The sequence below is a fragment of the Mustela nigripes genome, chromosome 3 (genome assembly GCF_022355385.1).
Source record: "Mustela nigripes isolate SB6536 chromosome 3, MUSNIG.SB6536, whole genome shotgun sequence".
Lineage (NCBI taxonomy): Eukaryota > Metazoa > Chordata > Mammalia > Carnivora > Mustelidae > Mustela > Mustela nigripes.
In genome coordinates, this window is record NC_081559.1 from 20,493,251 (window position 1) to 20,520,080 (window position 26,830).

General features: G+C 40.2%; 2 protein-coding genes across 12 annotated transcripts in view; one reads left to right on the forward strand and one right to left on the reverse strand.

Moving 5' to 3' along the window:
* Window positions 1-3,908: 3,908 nt before the first annotated feature.
* On the forward strand, window positions 3,909-19,567 carry RPE (ribulose-5-phosphate-3-epimerase). Of its 4 annotated transcripts, none has more exons than XM_059393403.1 (6): window positions 3,909-4,145; window positions 10,242-10,321; window positions 15,050-15,189; window positions 15,582-15,716; window positions 16,416-16,502; window positions 18,820-19,567. In XM_059393403.1, exons 1-6 carry the CDS (start codon window positions 4,024-4,026, stop codon window positions 18,940-18,942), a joined length of 687 nt encoding a protein of 228 aa, XP_059249386.1. In that variant the 5' UTR covers window positions 3,909-4,023; the 3' UTR covers window positions 18,943-19,567. The 4 variants fall into 4 exon arrangements, with proteins under 4 accessions (XP_059249386.1, XP_059249389.1, XP_059249388.1 ...); XM_059393406.1 differs by having other exon boundaries at window positions 3,937-3,997; XM_059393404.1 differs by lacking the exon at window positions 3,909-4,145 and adding an exon at window positions 9,687-9,727.
* Window positions 19,568-20,645: 1,078 nt separating this feature from the next.
* The window catches only part of KANSL1L (KAT8 regulatory NSL complex subunit 1 like), a 136,353-nt gene continuing 130,168 nt past the window's right edge, over window positions 20,646-26,830 (reverse strand). For all 8 annotated transcript variants that reach the window (XM_059393401.1, XM_059393400.1, XM_059393399.1 and 5 more), the window contains 4 exons: window positions 26,239-26,290; window positions 24,880-24,992; window positions 23,120-23,288; window positions 20,646-22,289 (listed from right to left, as the gene is read on the reverse strand). In XM_059393401.1, the coding sequence (XP_059249384.1) occupies window positions 22,059-22,289; window positions 23,120-23,288; window positions 24,880-24,992; window positions 26,239-26,290 (565 nt within the window). In that variant the 3' untranslated portion in view covers window positions 20,646-22,058. The remainder of the gene's footprint in view (window positions 22,290-23,119; window positions 23,289-24,879; window positions 24,993-26,238; window positions 26,291-26,830) is intronic.

A 26,830-nucleotide genomic window follows, 5' to 3' on the forward strand; every position in this document is an offset into this window, starting at 1 on the left:
TTGAAAACACATTCTGTATGCTTCAACTTCAACTATGTTGACTATGAAAAGTATGTTTATAAAGAGAGAAGACCTGCTGAAGTCACCCAAATCACAAAGGAAAGTTATTTTTTCTGTCAGAATTGCTTATTAAATAGGTATTGCTTAGGTTGTGATTTATACTTTCAAATAGAATTTGGGGGTTTGGTCCCATTTACTGAGAGAATGAAAGATATCTGTGCGTTAAAGATAACGGACAAAATGAAAAATTTCAAATCTAAAGCTTGAGAAAATAGAGGTCGTGTATGGCCTCCTTTAATGTTTTACACAATTTTCAGAATATTTACTTAATGCTGAATTAATTTTCAAGTGCAGAAATATACATATAAAGTGGTTTTATGATTCTTTCTAAGCTGATGTATTTTGCCTGTTAAAAATTATGCTGCTCAATTAGTGTTAGAGGCCTTATGTTTGGTAATTACGAGTGTCTGGGCTATATGAGTCTCTATATATGTGTGCACTTTGTTCCAGTTTTTTGATTCTTGATCCAAATTCTCCATGTATAATTGTATCAAATATTTAAAAAGTAAAGAGGTCAAGGAAGATTGTTGAATATCTGAGAATTCTAAATAACTTTATGTGTACTTAGAAAGTACTGGGCTGTTTTGAACATGATGATACTGGCCTGTCTGCCTTTCAGCCTGACTCCTCCACTCTAGTGTTATGGAAGTCTGTTGGAAACATTTTTAATAAGCTAAGTTGTTGCACCTTGCAAAAAAAAAGCCTCCACTCTGAGAAACAGGGCCTTATAGAGTGGGAATGTTTTCATACTGGGACTACTGAGGTTTTGCAGATGTGTGCATCTGTTCCTTTTAAGGTGCCCTTAAATGTGTTGAATGTAATGTGTTGAATGTTTATGTGTAATTGATAAAGTATTTATATGTATGTGCATAAGATTGTCTCAAGATGTATTCTCAGGAGTACTGTTACCTGGACTTTGAAAGAATAACTATTAAAAAAAAAAACAGTTGGGGAAGATCAGAAAAAAATTCAAGATAACAATTTTTTGTAATGAAAATATTATTGAGTATATGACTAAAAATTATTGTATATGATAAATACAGATTGGTCATACTCGATTATTTCTTAAGTTTTGATGCTTAATGATATTTATCTTGTTTAAAGGAAAATCAACACAGGTACCTACCACCCATGTATAAAAAATTGGACTGAACCAAGAGGTTGCTTCTTCTGAAATTATCTTTTGAGAGACCTCAGAATAAATATGTATCACCCATTATAGTGGGTATAGATTTATACTACTTGGATTCAATTAAAGCAGTTCAAATCCTGGATACAGCATTTTCTATAACAAAACATTTTACTTTCATTTTTCAGTATTTGCTGCTTTTTATAATTCTATTAGATAAGTTATTTGATTTTTTCCAAAAAGGAAACTGAGTTATTGAGTGCATTGGGACAAGTCACTGAGAACCACAGTATCAAAAGGCATAATTGGGCATGACAATAGTGAAGGTAAAAAAAAATATATATATATATGGTGTTTGGCTGTCTGGTTAGGGCCTGTTGTACAGGCTGGTACTAACTGGCTTGCTCTTTCAGGCCTGCAAGAGAACATTAGGCAGGGTGACATCTCCTCCTTTCTTTAGTATCTGTCCCTTTAGCCAGTGAAGAACATTCTTCACTCTGCTGCCTAGCTCTAAGCCCATCTAAGATGAGACAAGGGTATTTAAAGGGACCAACAGGGAAAAAGGGTGATAAATGGAATTATAGTCCAAAAGGCAAACTAAATACCCTTCCTCAAGTTATACAGGATACTTTATGAAGTCTCTGGAATTTGCTGCTATCACACCGAGTTATGCTGTTGCCCTATGACCTCACACTTCCAATTCCATGGCCTTGTCTTGGCAGTGAGCAGAAAGTCCCACTTCCTCATTACTTTAGTGGGTCTAAACTGCAGCATTTCAGAAACAAAGTTTGGTTTGACACTCAGGACAATAAAAACAAGGGCAGAATGTATTTGGAAAAGCTTACGACAAATTTGCTTCTATTATTTCAGGATCGTTTAGCATTACAGATCAATGTACCTCCATATTTTTCAATAGCCACTGTGACTGCAGGATGCAAATCCTTTATTAGCCATTTTATAGGTAAAAACGAAAGAGTGATTACACAGCCAACTTCCCTCAGATGACTTTGAAGTCTGTTATGAATACTGAATGACCAAAGAGCATGGGAAAAAATGCATATGAATAAATACTGAAACGTTTATGAAAGATATTTATGAAAGATATTAAGACCTCTGTGTTTGAATATGCACATATAATAAAATAAAGCTAAAAACATTCAAGATGCCTAATTAAGTTTCATTTCTCATTTCTTGACATAGGGAATAGGTTAGCTCATTCAGAAAAGTGTTCAGTTGGCGTGGGTGTGCCTTGTTGTCTCTTTTTAACCCCCACAGTCTGGCTCCAAGTCACCTTTCACTTAGACACTCTCCACTTCTTCCCTCCAGCTCTGGTGGAGTTCCATTTTACTCAAGCTTTCCACCAATATCCTTCCAAATAAAGCAGGATGGGCCACTTGGGAAAATGGGTACCCAGCTTGATTTCTCTGCTCAGATTGTGACATACTGGAATAACTGGTAGATTTCCTGGGAGGAACATGAACAAACTGGTTGCCCTCTGAATGTGGCCAGAACCACCATGGAAGCCAAGTTACCATCAGCTGTCTTTTGTATAGAGTAGAAGTGCCCATTCCCTATAATCTAAGCTATGCTCTTGCTAAATCTCCCCCTACCCCCCCCCCAAGTGGTTTAATTTCGTCTGGTCCTGACACAATGACCTTGACACATTTATCAGAGAAACAGACACTCATCCTCTTCCAGATTGTGTCTGGATAGTAAATAAATATTACAATTTGTCACCGAATTACTGAGAGGGAAAAACTAGGTAAGGATGAGGGCTGGAAGCCCAGAAGAAGAGTAATAATAACCACCACATTTTGTACTGAGCCCGATATCATAAGCTGGCTGCCTTACCTGGATTCACTTATCTAACCCTTGTAACAACCCTAAAGACTGGGAGGATCCTAACAGATGAGAATTAGGAGACAGGGGGGAGTGACTGCCAGGTTACCTAGTTAGCACTTGGAAGGGAGAGGACTCTGCCCTAAATCTGACTCCTTCCCCTCTTCAGAGGAGTTCAAGGGAACGGAGATGAGAAGAAAGGATTTTATTTATTAGAGACCATGAGCCATGAGGGAGAGAGCACAACCCTGTGGGGGATGGGGAGGCCGAGGGAGAAGCAGACCTCCGGCTGAGCAGGGAGCTCAAACTCTGGGCTGGAACCTGGGATCAGGACCTTAGCAAGGCAGATGCTTAACCTACTGAGCCACCCAGGCGCCCCTTTGTTGTGGGTTTTGTTTGTTTGTTTGTTTGTTTTTTTAAGATTTTATCCATTTGACAGAGATCACAAGTAGGCAGAGAGGGAGAGAAAGAGAGAGAGGGAGGAGGAAGCAGGCTCCCTGCCCAGCAGAGAGCCCGATGCGGGACTGGATCCCAGGCCCCTGAGATCAAGACCTGAGCCGAAGGCAGAGCTTAACCCACTGAGCCACCCAGGCAAGCACAAGAGCTGGAGAGGAGAGGAAAGCAGTGCAGATGCAAACTATAGGGAAGCAAAAAGTGAAGTGAGAACAAGAGCCGGGGAAAGGGAACTGCAGAGGATGTAAATCAAAAAAATCTAAAAAACTCAAATTCTGTGAGGATTGGGAAATCTAAAACGCTTATATTGCCAGAAGGAAGGTCAAAGAAAAGAACAGGCCTGCAGGCGAGGCCCCGCCCCCATCCCCCTGGGCGGACAGCCCCGACCCCCGGGGAGGCGGGACTTCCTCCCGGCGGGCAGCTGCTTCCGGTGGAGTCCGGAAGACTCTACCGGGAAGGGGCTAAAACTGCGCAGCCAATCGGGGCAACACTTTCGCCTTACCGGGAGACTCGTGGGTAACTTGCTCTGGGGAATCAGCACCATGGCGTCTGGCTGCAAGATTGGCCCGTCCATCCTTAACAGCGATTTGGCCAATTTGGGGGCCGAGTGTCTCCGGATGCTGGACTCTGGGGCCGATTATTTGCACCTGGATGTAATGGACGGGTAACTCCGCGGGGCTCGGGTCAGGGTTGCCGCGCGGGGCGGGCTCGGCGCACCTTTATTGAGTGCCTGTTGGGTGCACGGCTTCCCTGTACCGCGGAGCGCGTCCCTCGAAACGCGGTACTGAAAAAGGGACTGGGGTGAGAGTCCTGAAGGCCCTTCCTGGAGCGGACCCGAGGCCGAGTCCTGGGCTGCGACAGCGTCCCAAACCTCCACCTTTTCCCCTCCCCCCACGTAACGTGTGGTCTCCCAGCCCTTGGGAGCGGGTCGCAGTCGTAAACCTCCAGGACACGTCTCTCATTTTCAGTTAGAGAAACTGAGGCCCAAGGGGATAGGCATGACTTGCCCAAGCTCATATAGCTAGTTAGTGGCAAAGCTGGGGAGACAGGTTTGGGTAACGACCAAGAGCTCGGCGCCTGTAGTGAGGTGGCCCGATTGCCCGAGTCTGCCATGGGATGGATCCCCTGGGACAAGCCACTTAACCTCATTGAGCTTCAGTTTCATTCAGTGAGAAATGGGGGTGATGATAGAACCTACCGCTTAGGCAGCTTTGGAAGATGAAATGAGCTAACACGTAAAGCACACAGTGCCTGGCATACAGTAAATCCTCTGTAATTATTAGTTGTTGTATCATTGTTCGAATTTTGATGTTCCTGTTTATTTTCTCTTCAGGCACCCTGCTCTTCAGGGAGGTCAGTTTTTTGTAAGTAATTTTTAAGCACTGTAGTTACAGCACCTAATACTGTTCAGAATCAGGGTGATGCTAGTTTGTTGAAGTTGGCTGTAAAATGTGGAAGTGAGCCTAGAGAAAACAGTAGGACTCTCTCAGGATTACACAACATTGTGACAGAGTTGCAAATTGTGTTTTCTTGGGCTCCCCAAGTAGTTTTTTTGAGCCCGGCTGATAACTAGCCTGGATAACAGCCATTACCTTGGCTTGGGGCAGAAAAATAAATTTATTTTAAATAGGTGAAACTCCTCCTGTGTGATCACATGCAAATTTGGAAATTTGTGTTATTTACAAAAGACGATCAGTGACTTCCTTTTCTTTTTAATGTCACTCCTGTTACAAGAGTTTTGTCTTCCTTTGTTCTGTCTGGTTAAATCATTTGTTTCCCTGTTGCATCTCATTCAGTTATCAGTATCCCAACTGGTAATGGTGAAATCTTGGTCTTAGAACACCAAGAATTCTAGGCTGAGTGTGTGAGATTAAGTATTATCTCTCACAGAAACTTGATTTTTGTTGCGCTATCATAGACATAATTCTGCTTTTCTGGAAAGTTCTGAACTTTTACATGTAACTGAATGGAGTGTGTACTTCATGTCCAGGACACAATTTTGTGTCGGAGATACCTACCTGAGGATAGAGCGGGCTACAAGTGTACGTGTGTTGTCTTTTTAATAGGCAAAGCGGTTTGGTTTTTAAGTAAGTTTTGTACCATGTTTAAATAACTGGAAAAAATTTGTTTCTGTTCACAGGTTAGGAATATTAATGATAACAGTAGTAGCTAATATTTTTGAACACTTAACTATTTCTGTTCTGATGCTCTTTGTGGTTTAACTCACACAACCTTATGGTACTGTTATTGGCATCAGCCTGGGACAGTGGGGAATTGGACATAAAGAGGTCAAGTCACCTGTCTGAGGTCTCCTAGTTAGGAAATGGAGGAGCCAGGATTAGAACAGGCAACAGCTTGTGTTGTCTCAGAAACTATTGTCTTCTGTGGGAACTGAGCTTGTAGAGAACGAGTCACACATTCTTTTTCCTCAAAGAGTAACTATAGACTTATTTTTGTTATTTATTTCACGTCTCTGCTGCTAACGCTGTAAACTCCCTGAAAGCAGGGTCTCTTTGGCTCACCTCAGTTCTCCTCAGGTAAAGCAGCATGACAGGCTTAGTTATAATTGGCTGAATGAATGATTGGTTCTGTCATAATAGAGGTTTTTCTAAGTGAATCACTTTTGACCCCTCCCAGCCCTATGGCAAACCTGGAGCTTATTAAGATAAAAGTATTTGTTTTTTATTGATGCCTTTCCCTCTTTACCAAGTAACCTCTTGGTTGGACAAAATTAAATCCAACAAACACCATTTTAAAGCCCTTTCCCTTTTAACATTCACAACTTTTTGAGCTAAGAGGCATTTTTATCCCCCTTTGCAGAAGTGGAAACTAATTTAGGGATGGTCAGCCTCTTTCTGATGTCCTACCAGAAGAGGCAAAGCTGGCTGTTTTCTTAGACCAGGTGTATGAAAGTGGGGGTGTGGATTCCCTTATCCAAAGTGGCCAGCCACAACTTACCTTCCCTCCAGAGATTGCCTTCATGCTTTTCGTTTTCCTGGTCCCTTTAAAAAAAAATCTCCGGTATTACAATTTGGATGCACCTGTTTCTCTCTGCAGCCCCCAGTTTCTCTACTAATTAAAACTGAATGTCTTCATCTTGAAAGTCAGGAATGAGTTTTGGGAATATTGAGGGAGTGGGGGTGGGGGCAGTGCACTAGTCTGGTTGATACTTGAAAAGAAGGACAGGTGAGTTCTCTAGAAAAGAAAATTAGGATGCTTATACACCTGTCACGACCGGCAGTGACCAGAAATGTGCTGGTCCTGAGTGTAGGAACAGAGGAAATACGCAGTTTCTAAATGGGTCACCAGGATTTGAAATTGGGGAGCTTTCACATTAGTACTGGGTTGCTGACCTTTGACAGACATCCAGAGATTTGCCTGTAGTGGGTCCCCAGTCTCATGAGGCCACAGTGGGCCGGAGCTGAATGGTAGCCACCGTTAGCTAGGCTCGTGGATGTTCTTCATTTGTCTCCTCTGCCCATCTGCCCTGTTGTGCTCCGCCATGTTTTCTGCCAGCCCCTGTAGGCACATGAAGTTGTGTTTCCTGATTCTGAGGAAATGTTTTCTGGTTACAGTCTTGCTACATTTTAGATCAGCCTTAGTCGTAGTCTTGGCATCTTAGCCTTGCTGGGAGATCTGGTAAAGGTTTTATCTGTCTGAAATCGATTGTATGACAGTTACAAAGTTTAAGGTTCATGATGATACATGATGAAAGAGAAAATAATTGTATTCCTGTGTTGGAAACCAATTATAGCTTAATCTCAGTAAGTCTCTTGTGGGGGGGGGGGGAGGAGATACTTTTTTATTGTGTTTTCTTCTTTGCAGACTTCAGTACGTACCTTTAAGGGAAAAAAAGACAATATAATGGTGAAACAGGCTTCCTTGATGAGATTTCTCTTCATGATAGTGAAGTAATTTGGTATTTTCCAAGCTAGTCTAAGAACTCCCAGGGGAATCTGTTGAGAATTTAGATTCTCAGGTCCTCTTTGGTGTCGTAGGGTTGGAGGAGGGCGGGTAGATACTTTCGTGAGGGGTGCGCCCAGGGTTACTGTTGTCAGGCAGATTAAGACCCCCTAACTTCCATGCTTGGGTTTGTTGCCTTTTTTGTTTCGGCTTAAGCATAAGTCTTTTGTTTCTTCTGAGGATGTCGGTAGGTTTCTGTCCTTCGAGTGGCCGAGGTGAACCCAGTGTATAGCTGTGGTCATCAGTGCAGTTAGTCCAACCATTTGAGGATCAGTCGTTTTAGGTAATATTTTATTCTTGTTTCCCAATAAATAAAAGGTATATTTGTTTTTTTCTCCTGTTTTTCTCAAGATGTGTGTATGTAGATACATGTGAAAGTAGACAGTCTATTTTGGTTATAAAGGCAGCCTAAAGTTGAGGCAACAAAAGCCCTTCCAAGACCATGCAGCAAATTACAAGAACAGGGAACAAAATCCAAATCTTCTGTCCCAGAGTTGTATAATATCCAATAAGCCTCACTGTCTGCTTCCCTGGTCCTCACCTCCAAGTTCTGAGTAAACACAATAAGCATCTTATCTGTAGCACAGGCAGTCACTGCTCTTAAGTAAACAGTAGAATGATTTCCTAAGTACTGGACAGCCAGCCTCCAAGGACCACAGTGTTTGCAGGTGTCCCTACTTACCCAGTCCCTCTTAGAGTGTCCTGATTCCTGACCTCTCCTCCTCCCCTGAACTTTCTTTCTTTTTTTTTTTTTTTTTGGTTAGTCGTCAGTAGATGGGCAGGTGAGCATAATAGTTAAGAACCTGAACTTTGGAGCCAGATGGCCTGTGTTTAATGCCTACCCTGGCACTTACTGGCTGTGTGACCTTGAGCCTCTTTTCCTTATCTATAAAGTACAGGTATTAGGAGTACCTACCCCCTCGTGTGGTTTAATGAGTTCACATTTGGAGCGTGCTTAGAATGGTGGCTGGCCCATGTCAGTCTTAATTTTTTTATGAGCACTTATTCTGTCCTCTAAGCTTAAGGTGTTGATCATGGTGTATTCTCTGTTCAGCTCTACAAATCTGATCAGTTGACAGTCCTGTCATGTGTATCTGTCTTCATTTCCATTCTTAGTGTTCTTGCCATTTTCCAACACCCCCTCCTTTCTTCCAGTGGACTGCCCGGTCCACCATTCTGTTTCATTATTTGCACTTCATTTTTTATTTGCTTCTTGCTTTAATATTATCATTATCATTTTAAGTCATCTCTACACCCACTGTGGTGCTCGAACTCACAACTCTGAGAAGGGCAAAAGTCACAAGCTTCATGGACTGAGCCCGCCTGCTTCTGGCTTTAAAACCTCACCTCACATTTACCATAGCATGGAGTCCACAACCACCGAGCTTGGCGTCCGATACCCTTAATGTGACGTAGTCGGCCTCCTGTTCTTCTCATGCTCGCCAAGCTGACCACCACCTCTCCTTCTTTGACCATGACTTGCTTATCTCTGCCTTTGCTTCATTTCTTTTCCCACCTTTACAAGTTCTCTTTATTCTGTAAATCTTGTGATCCTCCCCTCTTTTCAAGTGCCATATTACTTTCATATTGCCCAGTTTTTGTCTCGCTTTCCTTGCAATCCCCGTGTAGGGTAATATCTACTACTTTTAACCAACAAAGCCCAGAGTTCAGTGGATTAGTATTAAAAGCTTGTTCTGGGTCCTGCCCCGGTTGAGTGTGAACGTCCCTCCCTGAAGAAATTCGGGGACGTTGTCTCCTTCCGTCTTATGACTCTGCCAGTCCCTCAGGGTTTCTCCACTGATAAGAAGGTATAGTGAGAGCAAAAAAGGAATACTTCTTAACCTCCTGGGTTCTGTAGTGCCACCATCACTTAAATTCACAGTCCTTTGGTGAGCTCCAGTTGCACGGGCCACCTGGATATATGAAAGGAGTTGGCTCTCACCAACAGCTGGGACCGCAGGGTCATGGCTTCTGTTGAGGCCTGAGCCATCCCTTGCCACTGATATGGTAAGCTTCTCTAGGTAGGCAGGAATTCCCGTATTTCTGTATAAAACCCGGGCTTGTCCTTGTAGAGAGGGAGTTTTGTTAAACACTGTAGTGAGCTAGTTATAGAAGGACTACCTGAAGTAGGTTATGGTGTGAAGGACTTTGGGTCGGTTGTGAGGAAGACCTCGTTTGAATTGTGCTGCCACAGATTATGAACTGGGTGACTTAAGGAAATTATTTATCCTGTGCTCTTCAGGTGGAGATCGAACAGCTGTCTTGAAGATGTAATGAAAGAAGGTACAGCACCTGGCATGTTGTAAACCCTCCGGAAATGGTGGTTATTAATATACACATCAAGCTTCTTTGCTGATAATCTTTAAGAAATGTTAAATTGTCATTTAGTGCCCTGTGATTGAGGTGGGTTAGAAGTAGCCACAGGCATCCTGTGACAGATGAGGGTTTGAGACCCGTGTTAAAGTCCAGAACTTCCTAACTAGTGTGTGACTTGGGCAAGTCATAACTTTTGGGTTTTGATTGTCTTCCTTCCATTTTTACCTGTTGGATGATGAATTACAGAGTTAAGTCTTGTGCCGTTGTTAGGATTTGTTGACATATCAAGGCAATAACTCCTTTGTAAAGCTGAAATTATCGAGATGTTTTTGGTATTGTTTAATACTGTTGATGTTAAATACTGCATTGAAAAATACTGCAATCCCAGATGATCCTCCTAACCCCCAGGAGAATACATTTGAGATAAATACAGAAACTGAGTCAAAAACATTTTCAGAGTAAGATTTTGTTTGTCTTATAGGCATTTTGTTCCCAACATCACCTTTGGGCACCCTGTGGTAGAAAGCCTCCGAAAGCAGCTAGGCCAGGATCCTTTCTTTGGTAAGTGGGTGTTGTGCTGTCGGAAGCCGGATGTGTTGCTCGAGTAAAGGAAAAGGAGACGGTTTATTTCTCAGCTTCCAATCTCATCTTGAACCCTTTCGCCTGCTCTCTGTGCCGAGGCTCCATTGGCTGCTTGTAATAAGCCAGACTCTTTCTTGCTTCAGGGCCTTGGCAGTTTTCGCTGATCTCTTTGCCTGGAACACTGCTCACTTGGCCGGCTCTGCCTTATCTTTTGGGCCTGAATTATTGGCATTTCCTCAGAGAGACCTTTCTGAGCACCCCATCCTAGATTAACCTTTGTCCAGTTACCGTGTCACCTTCTGAATTTTCTATCTAGAACTTCCTTCAGTCAGATTACTTTTATCTAACTGTAAACTCCTTTAGAGCAGGAATTTAATCCCCTTTGTTTACTATGGCTTTCCTAGACGTAATCGTAGACAGAAAGTTGGAGTTTAGTGTAATTGTTACATCTGAATTTAGAAGTGAAACCAATTATTTCATGCAAATTGAAGTTTCTGCAAGTGGGGCCAGTGTATATGCTCCACTGTGATGTTGTAGGATAAGGTGAGTTAAGACTTTTAAGAAGACCCAGTAACCTGGAGGTTATTTCTCATAAACATGGATTTAGTCCTCACGTTGTTATTGCTCTTTTAAATGAAGTTAGCCGTGGCTTAAACTTAGATTTTTTTTTTTTTTTTTGGTAGATTATGGACCAATTTTATGAAGGATTCTAGCTGCGCAGCCCTATATGGTCGTCACTAGCCATATGTGGCTTTTAATCCTTCAGATTAAAAGAAATGAAAGATGAAGCTTCTCGGTGGCATTAATCATATCGCAAGGCTCTAGATAGCCACGTGAGTCTGGTGACTGCTGCATTGAATGGTGCCATTTGTGGACCGTGGCCGTCCTGGTGGAAGTGTCTCTCGGGCAGAGCCTTATGGTATCCATGGACTTTGCACGAAAGAAAATGTACCTTATCAGTTTATGTAGCAGAAGGGAAACCGTATTCGATTAGCACATTCACCATTTTGAAATTTTCAGATAATGGAATATAATCCTCTGATGATCTGAACTTTTTAATTACATTTTAAAAAATGAATTTACCAAGAAAAATTTGTCCTTAGGAATATCAGAGGTGAATACAATAAGTAACCTTGTTTGTGCCCGCTGTGCCATGACTGCAGAGTCCTGTGCATCTGGCTTTGTATGGATTTAAATGAATTATTTTTTCCCTTTTCTCTTTCATTGGACTCCTGGCATCACTTCTCATTGCTGTCTGTGTCTCCTGTGTTTGTGCCTGTCTTACCAACCCTATTGACACGACCACGCGCAGTCTGCTTTTTCTTTCTGCTTTCAGTTTCTCTGCCGATAAACTTGCTCATCAGTCTTTCTAGAAGTGGGTCTGCAGTAAAGATGAATGGATTTCAAATGCTCTGCTGTTCGGGTTTGTGACCTTTGTTTCTTATACTAAGAAGTGTGTTTTTTGTTTGATTCTTGGATCTCGGTCGTTGTCGGGTAACTGATTCATGTGTATATTCTAAGAAATGATTCACAAGTTGCATGTGTAACTGCTAAAGTTCTGAACTGTTCAATCTCAGTATTGAGTAGAAATAACCATTAAGCAATCAAGCGATTGGGAAAATCTGTTGGTTTTGTGTTCTTGTTCTTTTTGTTTTGCGGTTCTCTAAATCCGTGGTCTTCGGGTATGGTCTGAGCACCCACAGGAATCCCTTGCAGATGGAACAGGAGGCGAACACTGTTTTCATAAGATAGTGTTATTTGCCATTTTTTATACTGATAGTACAAAAGCGGTGGTGAGTTTGTGTGGCCCGAATCAGAGCAATGGTATTGAAGGATCCAAGGAGTTTCTGTGTTACTCTTCGTCAGCCTTCATAGTAAATATCCTTGTTCATAGTAAATATCATAGTAATATCCTTGATATTTCATAGTAAATATCCTTGAAGAATCAGTACTGATTACTAACTACCGTAAATCTTGATACTTAGGTGAGTTTCTTTTACTACTCTGTGTGGCAGAATGGGAAGTACATATGAAGCATTTCTCCTGCGTACGGGGTGATGATGGTTTTCTCAAGGAAAACCACTTGCACCACCCTGAGCTGTGAACTGACTGGCCGCCTTTCTCACCAACACTATTTTCACTTGAATGAACAGCCGGCAGATGAACTGTGGTTATCAGACTCCGGTATCTTACTGCCATTTTCTTTGAAATAACTGAGTTAGCCTGTCACTTCAAGGGAGATGCCTCATTTTTGTTTCCACTGATAAAGTTAGAGCTTGCAAGTGAAAATTGGAATTTTGAAAAATTGTGTCTGCCTCTGTGAGGTCAGTAGCTTTCTGCTATTTACAGCTGTTCCGATAAAATCTGTAGTGATATTAACAAGTGGGATTTTCTGATAGAATATAGTGAAATGTGTCACTCTTTGGAAGATCTGTGTCAGTCAGTGAACTGGTACTTAAAAGATCCATTTAAAGTGTATTAGGATAGGCCCACAGCTTTCAGTGTAACAAAGTGCAGACTGGGAGAGTTTACAGATGCCACATTGCAGCTAACCTTTATAAAAGTCCTACTTGTCAAGTCTTGAGGTAGAAATAGAAGAATATCTGCACTAGTCTGAAATAACTGTGCCCCTCCCTTTTCCGTGTACTTTTTTCCCTTCACATAAAACAACATAATGCAACCGACTGAACGCAGAGCAGATGTGAAAATAGAGAGGTCTTCTGTCAGACCAGACAGTAGGAACTTAACAAAAGTGTAAAATAGCGTCACTCTTATATCAACGTGATAGATTTATTATTGCTTATTATTTTTAAGTGAATTAATAAGTAGACACTTAAACATTTCGGAGTTTGAATATTTTTTTAAGATTTTATTTATTTATTTACAGACAGAGATCACAAGTAGGCAGAGAGACAGGCAGAGGGAGAGAGGGGGAGACAGGCTCCCCCCTGAGCAGAGAGCCCAATGTGGGGCTCGATCCCAGGACCCTGAGATCATGACCTGAGCTGAAGGCTTTAACCTACTGAGCCACCCAGGTGCCCTGAGTTTGAATTTCTAATACATTTTAAATATTTATAAATATAGCCCACATCAGCAGCACTTCAGGAATTGTCAGTAATTCTTGATGGAAGACTGATGACGGAATGTTTGAGAACTGCTGACCTCAGTATATTAACTATAGGCAGTTCCACTGACCCGTGGCTCTCTGAACACTGGAGATTGTCCAGTGAGGGCTGCCCATGGGGCCTGCATACTGGAGAGTGCACAACATAGCAGTCTGGTAACTTAAGAAACGAGTAAACTAGATATTTTAAAGCAGACTGATTTTTTTTTCCCTTGCTGTTTATTGTTTAGAACACAAAGAAATGAACACCAAATAGAGTCTGTCTTTTAAAAACAACGTTTTACCTATTAATCTAGGTTTTATTTTTGTTACTTTTGTTAGTTTGGAAATACAAACTTTAACCTTGGCTTCATTTGTCAAGCAGTATTCTCTTTTTCCTGATAGTTTTCAAAGTATTGCATTTTATGGTCTTAGTCGAGTTCTGGAATACTAGAAATTTTTTTTTTCACTCGAGCTCAGCTGTATCAAGTATGCGTCCTCTGGCAAAAAACAAACAGTCTGACAACTCTTCTTAGCACATCCATCTGGCAGAGGAATATTTACTGTTTTCTTCCTGACAGCAGCATTTCTTGATTCAGCCTCTTTTAAGCCACCTTCTTCTCATTAATTGCTCCTGTGTTTGAAGTCCGGATCCCACGGAAGGCCACCCTGTGTCCCCTAGCCTGTCTCTGTGATGAGCTCTCTGGTTAGGATGCGGTCAGACCTGCAGTTTCTCCCACGCGTTCCTGGCCCCTGCCCCCTCACCGGCCGCCGTGGTAGCCCACGGCCCCTCCGGCTGGCCGGCCGCTGCTGCAGAGCCAGAAGCCCTCCGCTTCTCACCAGCCTCGGTGGCTGCTGTTGTCCTTGCTTCCCTGGGTGACCGCCGTGGCCTTCTCCGTGAGATCTTGGCATTTCGCTCAAGATCCCACCACGTCCCCCCGTCTCATTCAGAGTCAAGCCCAGTGGCTTCAGAGCTCTGTCCTGAGTCTACCCACCCTGTGCCCCTTTGACCTTACCTGTTCTCCCCTCCCCTTGCAGGGCTCCCCCCCTCCCCCCCGGCCCCGCAGCCGGCCACACTGGCTGTATTAACTCCCATGCCAGTGCGTACTGTGTTTACTTCTTTTCTTTATGGTGTGTCTCCCCTACTAAGAATGTAAGCCCCATGTCAGCAGAGGCTTCTGTCCATCTGGTTTTGCACTGTCCCTGGGGCCTCGAGCAGTTAATGGTGCAGTAAGTGCCCCATTAAGATATTGGTAGAATCATTTAATTTAGCTCTTTTATTTTATAGATGAGGAACTAAGTCTACATAGATAATAGAGCTTTTTAAAAGTTTTTTAGAGTGGCATTTCCTGGACCTAGGTTTCCTGAGTTCTAGTTCTTATCATATACAGCACCGTATGCTTTGGGTGGAAAAATGTAGGGTTTTTTTGGTAAGTGAGTTTAACCAAAGCCCTGTCTAGCTACAGAAGGGTAATTATTTAAGAATTACTTTAGTGCCAAATAGTTCATTATCCAAAGCAGCAAAAACGGTGGGCTGGCTTCAGTTATCTGAGCCAGGTAGTTTCCTTTCAGTAATATTTAGGAGTTGTGTCTTTCCTTTCTAGACATGCACATGATGGTGTCCAGGCCGGAACAGTGGGTCAAACCAATGGCCGTGGCGGGAGCCAATCAATATACCTTTCATCTTGAGGCTACTGAGAACCCAGGGGCGTTGATTAAAGACATTCGGGAGAATGGGATGAAGGTGAGAAGGCAGCAGGGACTGTAACATTCTCTGCCGTTCGCTGTCACTGTGGACGTTTGGGTGGAAGACCAGAAGTGATCGGCGGACCAGACCGGACTGCGGCAGCTGTTCTTCAGCTGAGAAACCAGCATTTAAGTATAACTTGTTTGGGAGACAGGATTTCTAGATTCCACTCATGTTTCCTGAAAATGACTGCCTTTTAGAAACATTTACATGGGGGTAGCCTTGTTGACTTTAAAAAAGTACTTGTAATCTGAATAATTTATGCATTCCCTGTCTGTGTCTGTTCTGTTCTCTAAGAGTAGATACTTCTACTGGGTCTGATGTACACAGTTATAAAATATGTAAAGAATTGCTAATGTGATGTAGCAAATTTGTCTCTGTTATTATAGGTTGGCCTTGCCATCAAACCGGGAACCACAGTTGAGTATTTGGCACCATGGGCTAATCAGATAGATATGGCCTTGGTTATGACAGTGGAACCTGGGTTTGGAGGACAGAAATTCATGGAAGATATGATGCCAAAGGTAAAAAACTCTTTCATTTGGGGGTGAGGCTTTTGTTGTTTGTGCTCATTCAGTAAGCGTACATTGAACCGCTTGTGTATTTTAGACCTGTCTCGCTCTGAAGGTGATGTGGGAGGGAGGCCTACAGGTCACTGTAATATGGTGTGACAGGAGGTGCCCTAAAAGATGGAGGTTTGGAAATGAGGAAAAAAATTTAACATCTTCATCTTGACATTTTCTTTCAAAGCTGTTATCTTTGTAGCCTTCAGACCTCTTGGGAGATCTCTTTTCATTGCGTAGTAGGGTTTTGTGTTTGTCTTATTGGCATGAGGTATATTCGCTGCAAAGGCATGACAGACTGAATGCTGTTTCCCAAACAGAACAAGCCTTGCTTTTATGAAACTGAATTTGTTTCAGTATATGAAAAAGGAAAGTATCCCCAATTGTCGTTTGTATTCATACAAAGTTATCTGTGTGATGGGGTGCCTGGCTAAGCATGCAGCTCTTGATCTCCGGGTTCTGAGTTCGAGCCCCCCGTTGGGTATAGAGATCACGTAAAATAACTAAATAAGTAAGTAAACAAATAAATAAATACTGTGTGAGATATTTGGAGTTGTGTTGCAGCGGCTGATGATGGCTCTCTGATTTTTTGTTTATTTGGTTTTGTTTCCCCCCCATGTATCCACCATAGGAGTCACTTGTTTTTTCGTGTATATCTAGGTTCATTGGTTGAGGACCCAGTTCCCATCCTTGGACATAGAAGTCGATGGTGGAGTAGGCCCTGACACTATCCATAAATGTGCAGAGGTGAGACTGCTCCGCAGCTGTGACCCAGACCCGTTTCCTTTCAAATGTGTCTAGTAGGATGTTGTCTTGTGTGCCAAAGAGATTTCCCCTTCATTTCCTAAATTGCCTTTCTTTCTGGGAAGAACACTTTTCTTATTCAAATGTAAAACTATGAAAATGAAGAGCAGTAAGTGATATATTCTCAGTTACACGTTCATTAAGAAGTAAGTACCAGCTATCTGAGTGATGCCGAAGGAAGTTTTTCGGTTTTTGTTTCTGGGTTTTGTTTTTTTGTTTTGTTTTGTTTTTTTAAAGAATATGCTTAATGCCAGCCTTTCCAAAATTACTAAGTTCTAGGCCTTGGAGCAAGACATTTTTCCAAAACACCGAAAGAAAACATACCTGCTTATAAGGGGAAAAGATGGTTATTTTGTGTAACTGAGGTGTATTAGTTACTAGTTTGTCCCTTGCAAGAACTGAGCTGTTTCTGGTGGAAATCTAGGTTAGGGTTAGCGTTAGCGTTAGGGTTAGGATTCTCTATGTAGAGGTGGGATGAGTTTTCCCAAGTAACTGGCCAAGCCGGTTAGGCCCTCAGTTTCATAAGAGGGTGCCAGCCAAATGATCTCAGGGTTGTGAGATCAAGCCCTGTGTTGGGCTCCACGCTCAGTGTGGAGTCGTCTTAAGATTCTCTCTCTCCCTCTGCCCCTCCTGCTCATGCTCTCTCTTTGAAAAATAAATCCTTTAAAAAACGGGGTGGGGGGGGTGCCAGCCCCTTCGGTAATACTGCAGGCCATTAAAGTTTATATGGTCTATTTTTGTTAAGTGACATGCTCTAATCTGCACTTTCAGTGTTTTGTATAAATGCCATACTTTTCTGCCTGGTACTTCTCAAAAGCTTGGCTGTGAGATATCTACGAAAGAGGAGTGGACCAAACAATTAGTGAGCATATATCCTTTGATCACTTTTCACTGAACTGTGTTTTTGCTGCTGGGCTTTTCCTGCTTACATGTTACGCTGTAATCCTATAAAACTAATGCTTGTTTTCATTTTTATGAGAATTGTCTTTGGAGATGCAGTGTGCTGTATGACAGTGTCTCTTGGGAGAATTTTCCTCCCTTCCAGGGCCTCTCCCAGTAGCTTCCTGATACTTTGTTCTGGAAGCAGATCACAGGACAGATTGGCTTTCCCTCCTCGAGTCAAATCCGGGGAGCTCAGAACTAAATTTGGACTTACCTTATATGCTTTTCTCTGTGATTTCTTGGCTTCCACATTAAGAAGTATCTCAAAAGTCTTTCTTAAACCCTTCAAAGTCTTTGTGGGATGCAGTGAAGCATGCATTAAAACGTGTTTCATTCTTTCTGACATCAAAATGAGAAAATTTAATGTTGCCATATTTTATAGTTTCACATTTTAGCAGTAATTGTCTACCAATTCATATACTGTTGACTCTTGAAGAACATGGGTCTGAACTGCATGGGTCCTTTTTTACAGTATTGTATTTCCCATATAATTTTTAACAATTTTTCTTTTCTTTAGCTTACTTTATTATGAGAATATAGTACATAATACATGTAACTTACAAAGTATTTATGAATCAGCTATTTATGTTATTGGTAAGGCTTCCAGTTAATAGGAGGTGATTAGTAGTTAGATTTGGGGGAGTCAAAAGTTACACGTGGATTTCTGACTGCACCGTGGGTCAGTACCCCTGACCCCTGCATTATTCAAGGGTCAACTACATAAAGATTAAAAGATACTTTGTTTTCTTTCTTTTTTTTTTTTTTTTTTTTTAAGATTTTATTTATTTGACAGAGAGAAACCACAAGTAGATGGAGAGGCAGGCAGAGAGGGAGGGAAGCAGGCTCCCCGCTGAGCAGAGAGCCCGATGCGGGACTCGATCCCAAGACCCTGAGATCATGACCTGAGCCGAAGGCAGCGGCCCAACCCACTGAGCCACCCAGGCGCCCCGATACTTTGTTTTCTTAATAGCTGGGTCAGCATTGGCATATTTTGGAGTAACCTTAATAGAATTGAGGATTAAAGGTTTTTACAGCTTTTTCTAAATTATTAGCAAAGGTGCAACAGTGTTGCTTATTTTAAAGGTGGTCACAAGTCTGTGATTTCATAAACCCATTTAAAAATAACTTGGTATCTTCACTTGGTAAGTATTTCAACTTTATCTTCATTGAACTAGATTGCTTAAGTCTGTCATCTCAAGGTAGCTTTCGTATGTTCAAGCACTGACAGTGCAAGGGTAGATACTCTAATCCAGAAATTCTGTTTTAAGCCTCTGTGCATCTTCCTTTGAAGCATAACCTGAATGTTTACTTCTTCCAGGCAGGAGCTAACATGATTGTGTCTGGCAGTGCCATTATGAGGAGCGATGACCCCAGATCTGTGATCAACCTGTTAAGAAATGTTTGCTCAGAAGCTGCTCAGAAACGTTCTCTTGATCGATGAAACCACAAGGAGTCCAGTGTTTATGCTCATGTGAATTCTTTTTTACTGGAAGACAAGAGTATTGACTATTGAATCCTATCACAGTTGAAGCAGTGCTGTTTTACTGAGCAGCTATTCATTCCAGTGACTAAAATCTATTCTGCAGAACGTTCCAAGAGGTTAGAAATTGGTGTGTATAACTACCTTTTTAGTGATAGAATTTAAAGATTAGTGTGGTAAAATACCGTTTTTACTGGGAGACTTGATTTTTATAAAGTAAAAATATGGCTGTATTAAGGTTATGAACAGAAGTGTGTCTTAAAGCCTAATGAAGGTGTACTAGCTACTATGAAAAAAGATGTTTTTTTTCTGCATTTTAAATCTTCTCTTTTCTTGGTTTTCCAAAGCAAAGGAAGTCCTTATCCCTGTTTCGTGTTATTTTGATTTGTCTGTGCGCATGATAACAGGAGTAGAATGGAACTTGTGAAAAATCTAAGTTTGAATCTGCTTAGGATAGCGCACTGTATTCTTGCTTCTTTAACATCGGTCTTTTACTTTGCACCTTATATTTGATGCATAAAAACTGTAAAAACAGTGTATTTCAGGTGGACTATTCTAAAATTACAAATAGAGATTTTATCAAGTTGTTTTCTTTGTCAGCTCTGCTGGAGGGGCAAGTTATACAGTGATCCCACCCGTTCCTTTTCTTAACAATAATCTTGTGCTAGCTTTGAGCAGAAAGGAAAGGAAAGCTTCTATTTGGAAGTACTATGGAGTTGAATCTGGACTCCTCTCCTTTCCAACTATTTGACTTATTTGACTTCAGCAAATCAAATCAACCAGTCTCTTTGAGTATCTGTTAACTGATTTATACATTGAATATAATTATAATAACCATGTAAGGTTATATTGAGCATTAAGAGAGATCATAGGCTATCTGTAAAGCTTCTGCTACTATTTCCAGAACTATAGTAGAATTGATGCTCAATACAAAGTAGCTGTCATTTATATTTTGTAGCCTATAAAGTCCTTCAATATAAGCTCATTAAATGCATAAATCAGTCTTAAGAGTAGCAGAACAGGCACTTTTGTCCCCATTTAAAAAATGAAGATACTAGAGCTCAGCAACAGCTTGGTCCCATTGAAAGAACCCAGTGGGGCACAGCAGTTCTGGGTTTGTACTTTTTTTTTTTTTTTTTTAACAGATGGAGCCCTTGGGATGTAGATAGGCAAAGGAAGCCTCTTTTATGTAACATTGTCTTATTTGCAGTCTAATTTTACGCTAAAGCAGAACCAGATGGCTGAGGATATTCTGGATACTATGGATTTGACCCCAAGGATATATATTATATTAATCCAGCAAAGACGAGGTAGGCCAAAAGATGACAAGGTACAGAGTTAATCCGTACACTAAATACTTAAAACTGTGTCCCAGATTATACTTTGACCACAAATGTGTTATCTGTTACTTCATTCTTGCCAGTACTCTTGCTATATAATACGTATGGCAGGAAGTAAACAGTAAACTAGTGTCATTAAACTTCTTTAGGCTACTATGAGTTTTAAGAAATAAGGTTTGAAAAATGAGAACATGAACGCTTCCACATGAGAGCTTCCTTGGTGTTTTCTATCCTACAAGATAAAAATTTGTCCTTTTATTTTGACTTAGGAAAGGTTTGTGCCGTGAATAGGTGGCGTTTAATCAAATCAGACCACACGAGGCATATAGAAATAACTTTAATTAAAAAACTTACATAGAAGATTATAATGTCGGACATGACAAAGATTTGAGCTTATTTGCCTAGACAACTTGGGTTTGTCTGGCTTTTGTTTCCTTTTTTAAAAATAAATGTACAGTAAAACTACAGCAAAAATTTGTCAGTATTGAATTTGCATTTTTTTCCTTCCTTAAAGGGACTAGTATAATTTCCAATCCCTAACAAAAAACTTAGTGTCAAATCCCCCCCCCCGACTAGGCCAGATGGCCAGGATTGTCAGTTCTATGGGTAGTATAACTTGAATAACCTTTTTTTTTAATATGAGAGAAATTGCCTCAGCTTTTACATAGAGAAAGTTATGTGTTAGCTTCAAAAGGAACTTTCCTTAATGTACCCTCCTGTATTCAGTATTGAAGCGTTATCCTTTGAAAAATTTTCTCACTCTAAGATACAAGTAAGAATAGATGCTTATTTGAATTGAGTGAGCTAGAGTAAGGAATAACCAAATTAACTAGAAATACAACAGTTTTTTATACTGTTATATACTGATAGGACTTTCCTGTTGCTTATTTTAAGTTGGTGTCTTCTCTCCATGAGATACATAAAATAGATAAAATTCAGGTTTTCAAAGAGACCAATATTTAACTCTACTTTGTCTTCCTTCATCTGTTAGGAGCGAATGGAAAGTAACCCTTAGTCTAACAGATAACAGTGATTTTAGATAAAGGCATATTGTGTTATCTTGTATAGAAATTTCCATAAATAACTTCTATTGGTTAAACGTGTTTTTTAAAAAATTATCTCCCCATAGCCAAGACTTTTAGATACCTATTATCACTGGAACCTGTGCTTTGTTTAGGGTACAGCTTACATTTCATGGGGTAGTTCATACATGCATTTTCAAGTGGAGTGGTCACTGCGAGTGTTTTTAAAAATGATTGTGTATATAGGTATGTATACGCTATACACACATATGTGTATAATATATTTCTGAAGTAATTTTAATGAATCACCCTAGAAATTACATAGAAATGTACAGGAAAGAGTTGTCGTTTGATGCACAGGTGTATATGTATGTGTGTGTGTACACACACACACACAGAAAAGTCTTTGAAAAGTCATTTACCCAGTAATGTGATTTAACAACAGATTGCAGCAGTTAATTTTTTGGTGCTTGTGATTTGCATCATAAACACAAAAGACTAGCACTTGTCTTGTAGGTGAAAAGCTAGTTATTCCTGTGGTTCAAGAAGGAAAAAGACCTACCTTGCCTGTTTTATAACAGCATCAAAGATTAATACATGCAGTACATGCTCTTACTCTGGAACTGTGACTGAAGGGGTGGGGGATGGAAAGCAGGGCTTTTTTTTTCCCCCCTGTTTTCCATTCACGTACATACTTTTTTAAACCTGTTCCCTGTCACCTATTTTTTTTAATATGAGTAAGTCCTAGACCGAAAGGTTTGTACTCTTCCATTTCGTCTGCCTGCCTTTTTGGATGGTGACTGTTCTCTGGGGCACTGGGACAGAAGGTTTCACCACGGGAGGCTGGGCTCAAACTTTCACTGTGATCCTTCTTTTCATCCTGGCATAGTAAGGCTTCTGTGTCTTCGTCCTTCAGCGGAAAAGTCCGTCGTTCCCACCACAAAGACTGAGAGAGAGAACATTTTCAGTTAAGTTTCAACTGATTTGTTTAAATTCACGTATCAAATGATCCTTAAATGTCAATTTTGTAATTCCTGTTTTGTTCTTTAGCGCATAAATGCAAACTCATTTCGACCTGAATATCTAGCAACTCAAATGGGTCGTTACTGGGAATTGCTTAAAGACCTTTGGGAATTAGGTTTTCACTGTGCCCTTCCACAAAGAGGAGACACTGTTGTAGGGCATCAGTTTTCATTTTCAGCATCGGAGTATGTTCAGAAAGCCCCTTTCAAGTGTGTTTTGATTCCCTACTTTCATGTCTTCATTTTTGGCCCATAATTATTACAGACACCGTATTGACTCTACCTTCCCCAAACTTTCTACAGTTTCTGATCTCCATTCTAGATCTTGTTCTTTTCCAATACCTCCTTATGAAGAACGGTGCAAAAACATATAGAGGCTGTGTTAGAAAAACACTCCCTGTGAGGTAAGAACTGGATCTATGGGGAGACAGGTAAAAATCTCTTAGAAAAAGAAGAGAAATAGCAGCTAGCATTTACTGTGTCACAGACAGGGTGCTGCTCTCTCTAATAGGTTGGTTTTGTAGTGAAGCTTGGATAGAATTCTCGCTTCAGAGAAGCGAGTATGTGAAATTAGATACTTACACTTTAAGGAAAAGATAAAGTATGTATTAGTGACGGAACTAGAACACTTGAATACATACCCTCTGATTTCTTACATAATAATTTGCAACAAGCACTTTCTACACACACAGCCTTTTAAAAAATTAAAAGGCATTTAAAAGGAGGTTTAACTAGTTGTATATATTCCACTTACCTTGATTTCTTGACTTTCATTTAACGAAGGTGAGCCCTGTGCACCAAGATCCTGGCTCTCTGAAGAGAGCTCAGCAGGACTTCCAGCAGCACAGTGCTGGCCGCCACTGAAGTCACTAGGGTATTCTTTCAAAAGCAAGTCCTGTCCTTCCACATTTTTACTGTAGGCTCTAGCAAGAAAATCAAGAAAATATTTGTTACTTCTTCAGGTCTTAACATTTTATGAACAACCCCAAGGTGTTACTAAATCAATTGAATTTCGTAGCTTTTCTTTAAACAGTCCTGCTCAGAAGATTTTTAAAAATTCATCTGCTGATCGTGCTGATGTTACCTCAAAGACTTAAACAGCATCTTAGAAATAATACTCTATGAATTTGCCAAATTGTAGTAGTGGGTTTGAGTTTGGGGTTTGTTGTTATTATTTTGTTTTTAAATGAGAATGGAGAGTTACTTGACTTCTACAGTCTTGCTGAGTTCCCAGAGAATTCTCTGTTACAATGTCATCCCTGTAGGACTTGATTCACATTTTCCTCTTTACTTCCAGAAAGTTGTATCTTTGGAATGTGGAGAAAGTTGAGAACTGAGTCTCGTGTGTGTGTGTGTGTGTGTGTGAAAACAGCTCTTAGAGTAAGGATCTAATACAAATCTAGTATTTTGAGACCTAAACAGAGAAATGTGTTTTAAAAACAACAGCTGAGGGGTGCCTAGCTCAATCGGTCTAGCTTGTGACTCTTGATCTCCGGGTTGTGAGTTGTAGCCCCAAGTTGGGTTTGGGGAGATTACTTAAAAATAAAGTCTTTAAAAAAAAAAAAAAGGCAAAGAAAAATACAGCTGACCCTTGAATAACACAGGGGTTAGCACCAAACCTGCTATGCAGTCAAAAATTGCATGTAACTTTTGATTCTCCCCAAACGTAACTACTAATAGCCTACTACTCTACTCCAGGAAGCCTTACCGATAATGTAAACAAGCAATTCACATATTTTGTATGTTATATTTATTATATACTATATTCTTACAGTAAAGTAAGCTAGAAAAAAGGAAATGTTACACATTTATAGGACTGTACTATAAAAAGTCCATGTATAAGTGGACCCATATAGTTCATAAAGTTCAAACCTGTGTTCAGGGGTCACCTGCACTAAGTAAATGAGTCCCACACTAAATTTAGTGGACTACCAGACTTGAACATGATCTTGCTCTGTGTGTTTTGGCTATATTAAAACACAATCAAATGTAAATATAAAATACCATGGACTTTCTCAAATATATAATTACTAATTATGTTTTTAGGGTTTTCTTTCCCCCCAAAGTCATATTTTCAAAGTATTTTAGACCATCTGCTTTTTAGACTAGATATGTTTCTTGAGAAAATTTTTTTAAGAACGTGTTTTTTAAGTGGTTATTATGTTAAACTAGATCACCCAGATTCTAATCCCTAGTGTTAGGTCTGCTGTTAGAGTATACTGAAAGGACCTACTTTATCTAGGGAGGATTTCCACATTATTTGAGGAGTTAAATCTATTCCTCAGGCTAACAATAAACATGAGGAAATAGTGGAGGAAAATATAGAAATGCATCTCATCACTGTAATTAGCCAAATATATTTTAAATGTACTCAGTAAATGCCGTGTTTTGCTTCTAGTAAAAAATAACGGATGTTATTCTTCATTTTGAGAGGTATCTCTCATTAGTCATGCAGAATTTTTGTTGATTCTACATGGATTTCATGGTTTGGGGTTGTAAATTGATAACACCTGCCTGCTGTTTCTCCTATGCCACTTGCTTTGTTCCCATAGTGACCATCTGGCTTGCTCTCTCTCTTCATATTTTTTGTGTCTTAGGGAGAAGACTTCATCAGAAAGATCTTCTACCTGGAATTAGAAATAAAGTTTTTCTTTTATCAGAAACATTTTGAAATATGAGAACAGGTGTCAATTCCTCATCAAGAGAACAAAGTAGGAAGAAAATTATAAAGTAAATCTAAATTCAGAGAACAAGTGTTATGAGTGTCAAATTCCAAAATAGAGGGAGTTAACTTTTTGTTTTTTCTTTGAGAACTTTTTCCCTAATCTGTCATTTTGTAGACTTATCTAGATTACAGATAGGTTCACAGTGCTTTGCGTTAAAAAATTCTTAATGCTTAATTCATTCAAAGGTTTATATTGATTGCCCTTTATGGAATATACTGTTCTAGGAATGTTAATAGCAAAGAAAAGTAAAACTGAGGAGAGAAAATTCATTTAACTAATGATTTATCTGGAATTCTAAGACTTCAGTGACAGTAGTTTAAGAATCTGGGTTTCCTGGCTAGGCTCCTTTTAAACTAGAGAAGAGCACGTTAAAGGAGGGAGGGCATTAAAAAGTTATTACTGGAGGTTGTAAAACAGAGTCCGTGGGCCTAGAAAGATTATGACAGAAAATGCCTTATATTATATTGCTACTGCAGAATATCACCTTCAAATTAGTCTAGTTATTTGGTATTTTTCCATGAAATTGTTCTTGTCTTAATGGAAGTTTTACCCATACAGGCTCTCCGTCCCTTTCCTGCAGTTCTTGAACTCTGAAACAGTAAGTGTTCCTAATTCATTCGGTGACATAGCCTGATCTGGCCAAATTCTAGAACTATTTTCTGAGAAACAATCTATTCTAAACTCCCTCTATGTCTTATGTGATGTATCTATCATGTTCACATTACTTTCTCAAGTCCAAAGGTTTCCAAAATCAAAAGCCGTTTGCTCCCAACGTTTTGAATGTGGTATTGTAGGCTTAAATATTAAGACTATATCTCTTCATGCAGGAAAATATGACTAATACTGGGAATGAATATAGATATTTATGTAAATTCAGTATTTCAGCAATTTATGTAAGCAAATGATTTGTGTTTTTACTACATTTCTTCATAAATTGTCTTTGCAAATTTGCACAAAAACGTTTTCCTTATGAAACTAATATCCTTAATGAAGAATTTTGTTTTCATAAGTGAAAAAATATCAGTATATGTTAAAATCAGTATATGTTAAGGAGCTTATATATTTCACTTTAGTTCCTCAAATACCAAATTTAAGCAGGCTTCATAATATATAAAGTGCAATTATCCATAAGTGAAAGGAAACTTACCTCTTCACCTACATGGTATTCTTCCAAAGGCTGAAGAACAGCCATCCTCCAGCTGTTGAAGATACAAACCAATTTCAGCTTTTGTTAGCTAAGAGTAGCAATTATATTCTCTAAGCACAGCCAATGAAGTAATGTTTTCTTTTCTCGGGGCTTCCATTAATTCAAATGGTTGTATTTTCATACTTTTTCTTTTTAAAGAGAACAATTTGTGTTATGAAAAAAAAGATGAGAAGGTGAGACTTTTGGCCTTAGAGTAAACGGTCTCTTCTGCATAGCTGCATTCTATACCTAAGAATGTACCAATTTTGAATTCAGTCAGTAGCTGGTGCTACAGTGGCTTGGCAGGGAGGCGGGAGGACATTTGGGGGGGGGGTTGGAGTATGGAGTATGTGGGTTGGGGAGGTTGGGGGGAAGAGAGCTCTGACTTGAGCATTTGCCAATTTGTGTGAAGACACCCGTCATGGTCTCTCAGGTTTAACTACTGAACCACAGAATTCCTTTGTATTTAACCAACCAACCCAACCAGCCAGCTCCAGCCTTCCAAAGTACATTGAAAAACATCATTGCTGCAGAACATCATAACCACAAATGT

Coding starts and splice junctions, on each gene's coding strand:
- RPE (XM_059393403.1), top strand. CDS start 4,024: ATGGCGTCTGGCTGCAAGATTGGCCCGTCCATCCTTAACAGCGATTTG. Junction 15,717..16,415: donor TGGAAGATATGATGCCAAAG/GTAAAAAACTCT, acceptor GTGTATATCTAG/GTTCATTGGTTGAGGACCCA. Junction 16,503..18,819: donor CTATCCATAAATGTGCAGAG/GTGAGACTGCTC, acceptor TACTTCTTCCAG/GCAGGAGCTAACATGATTGT.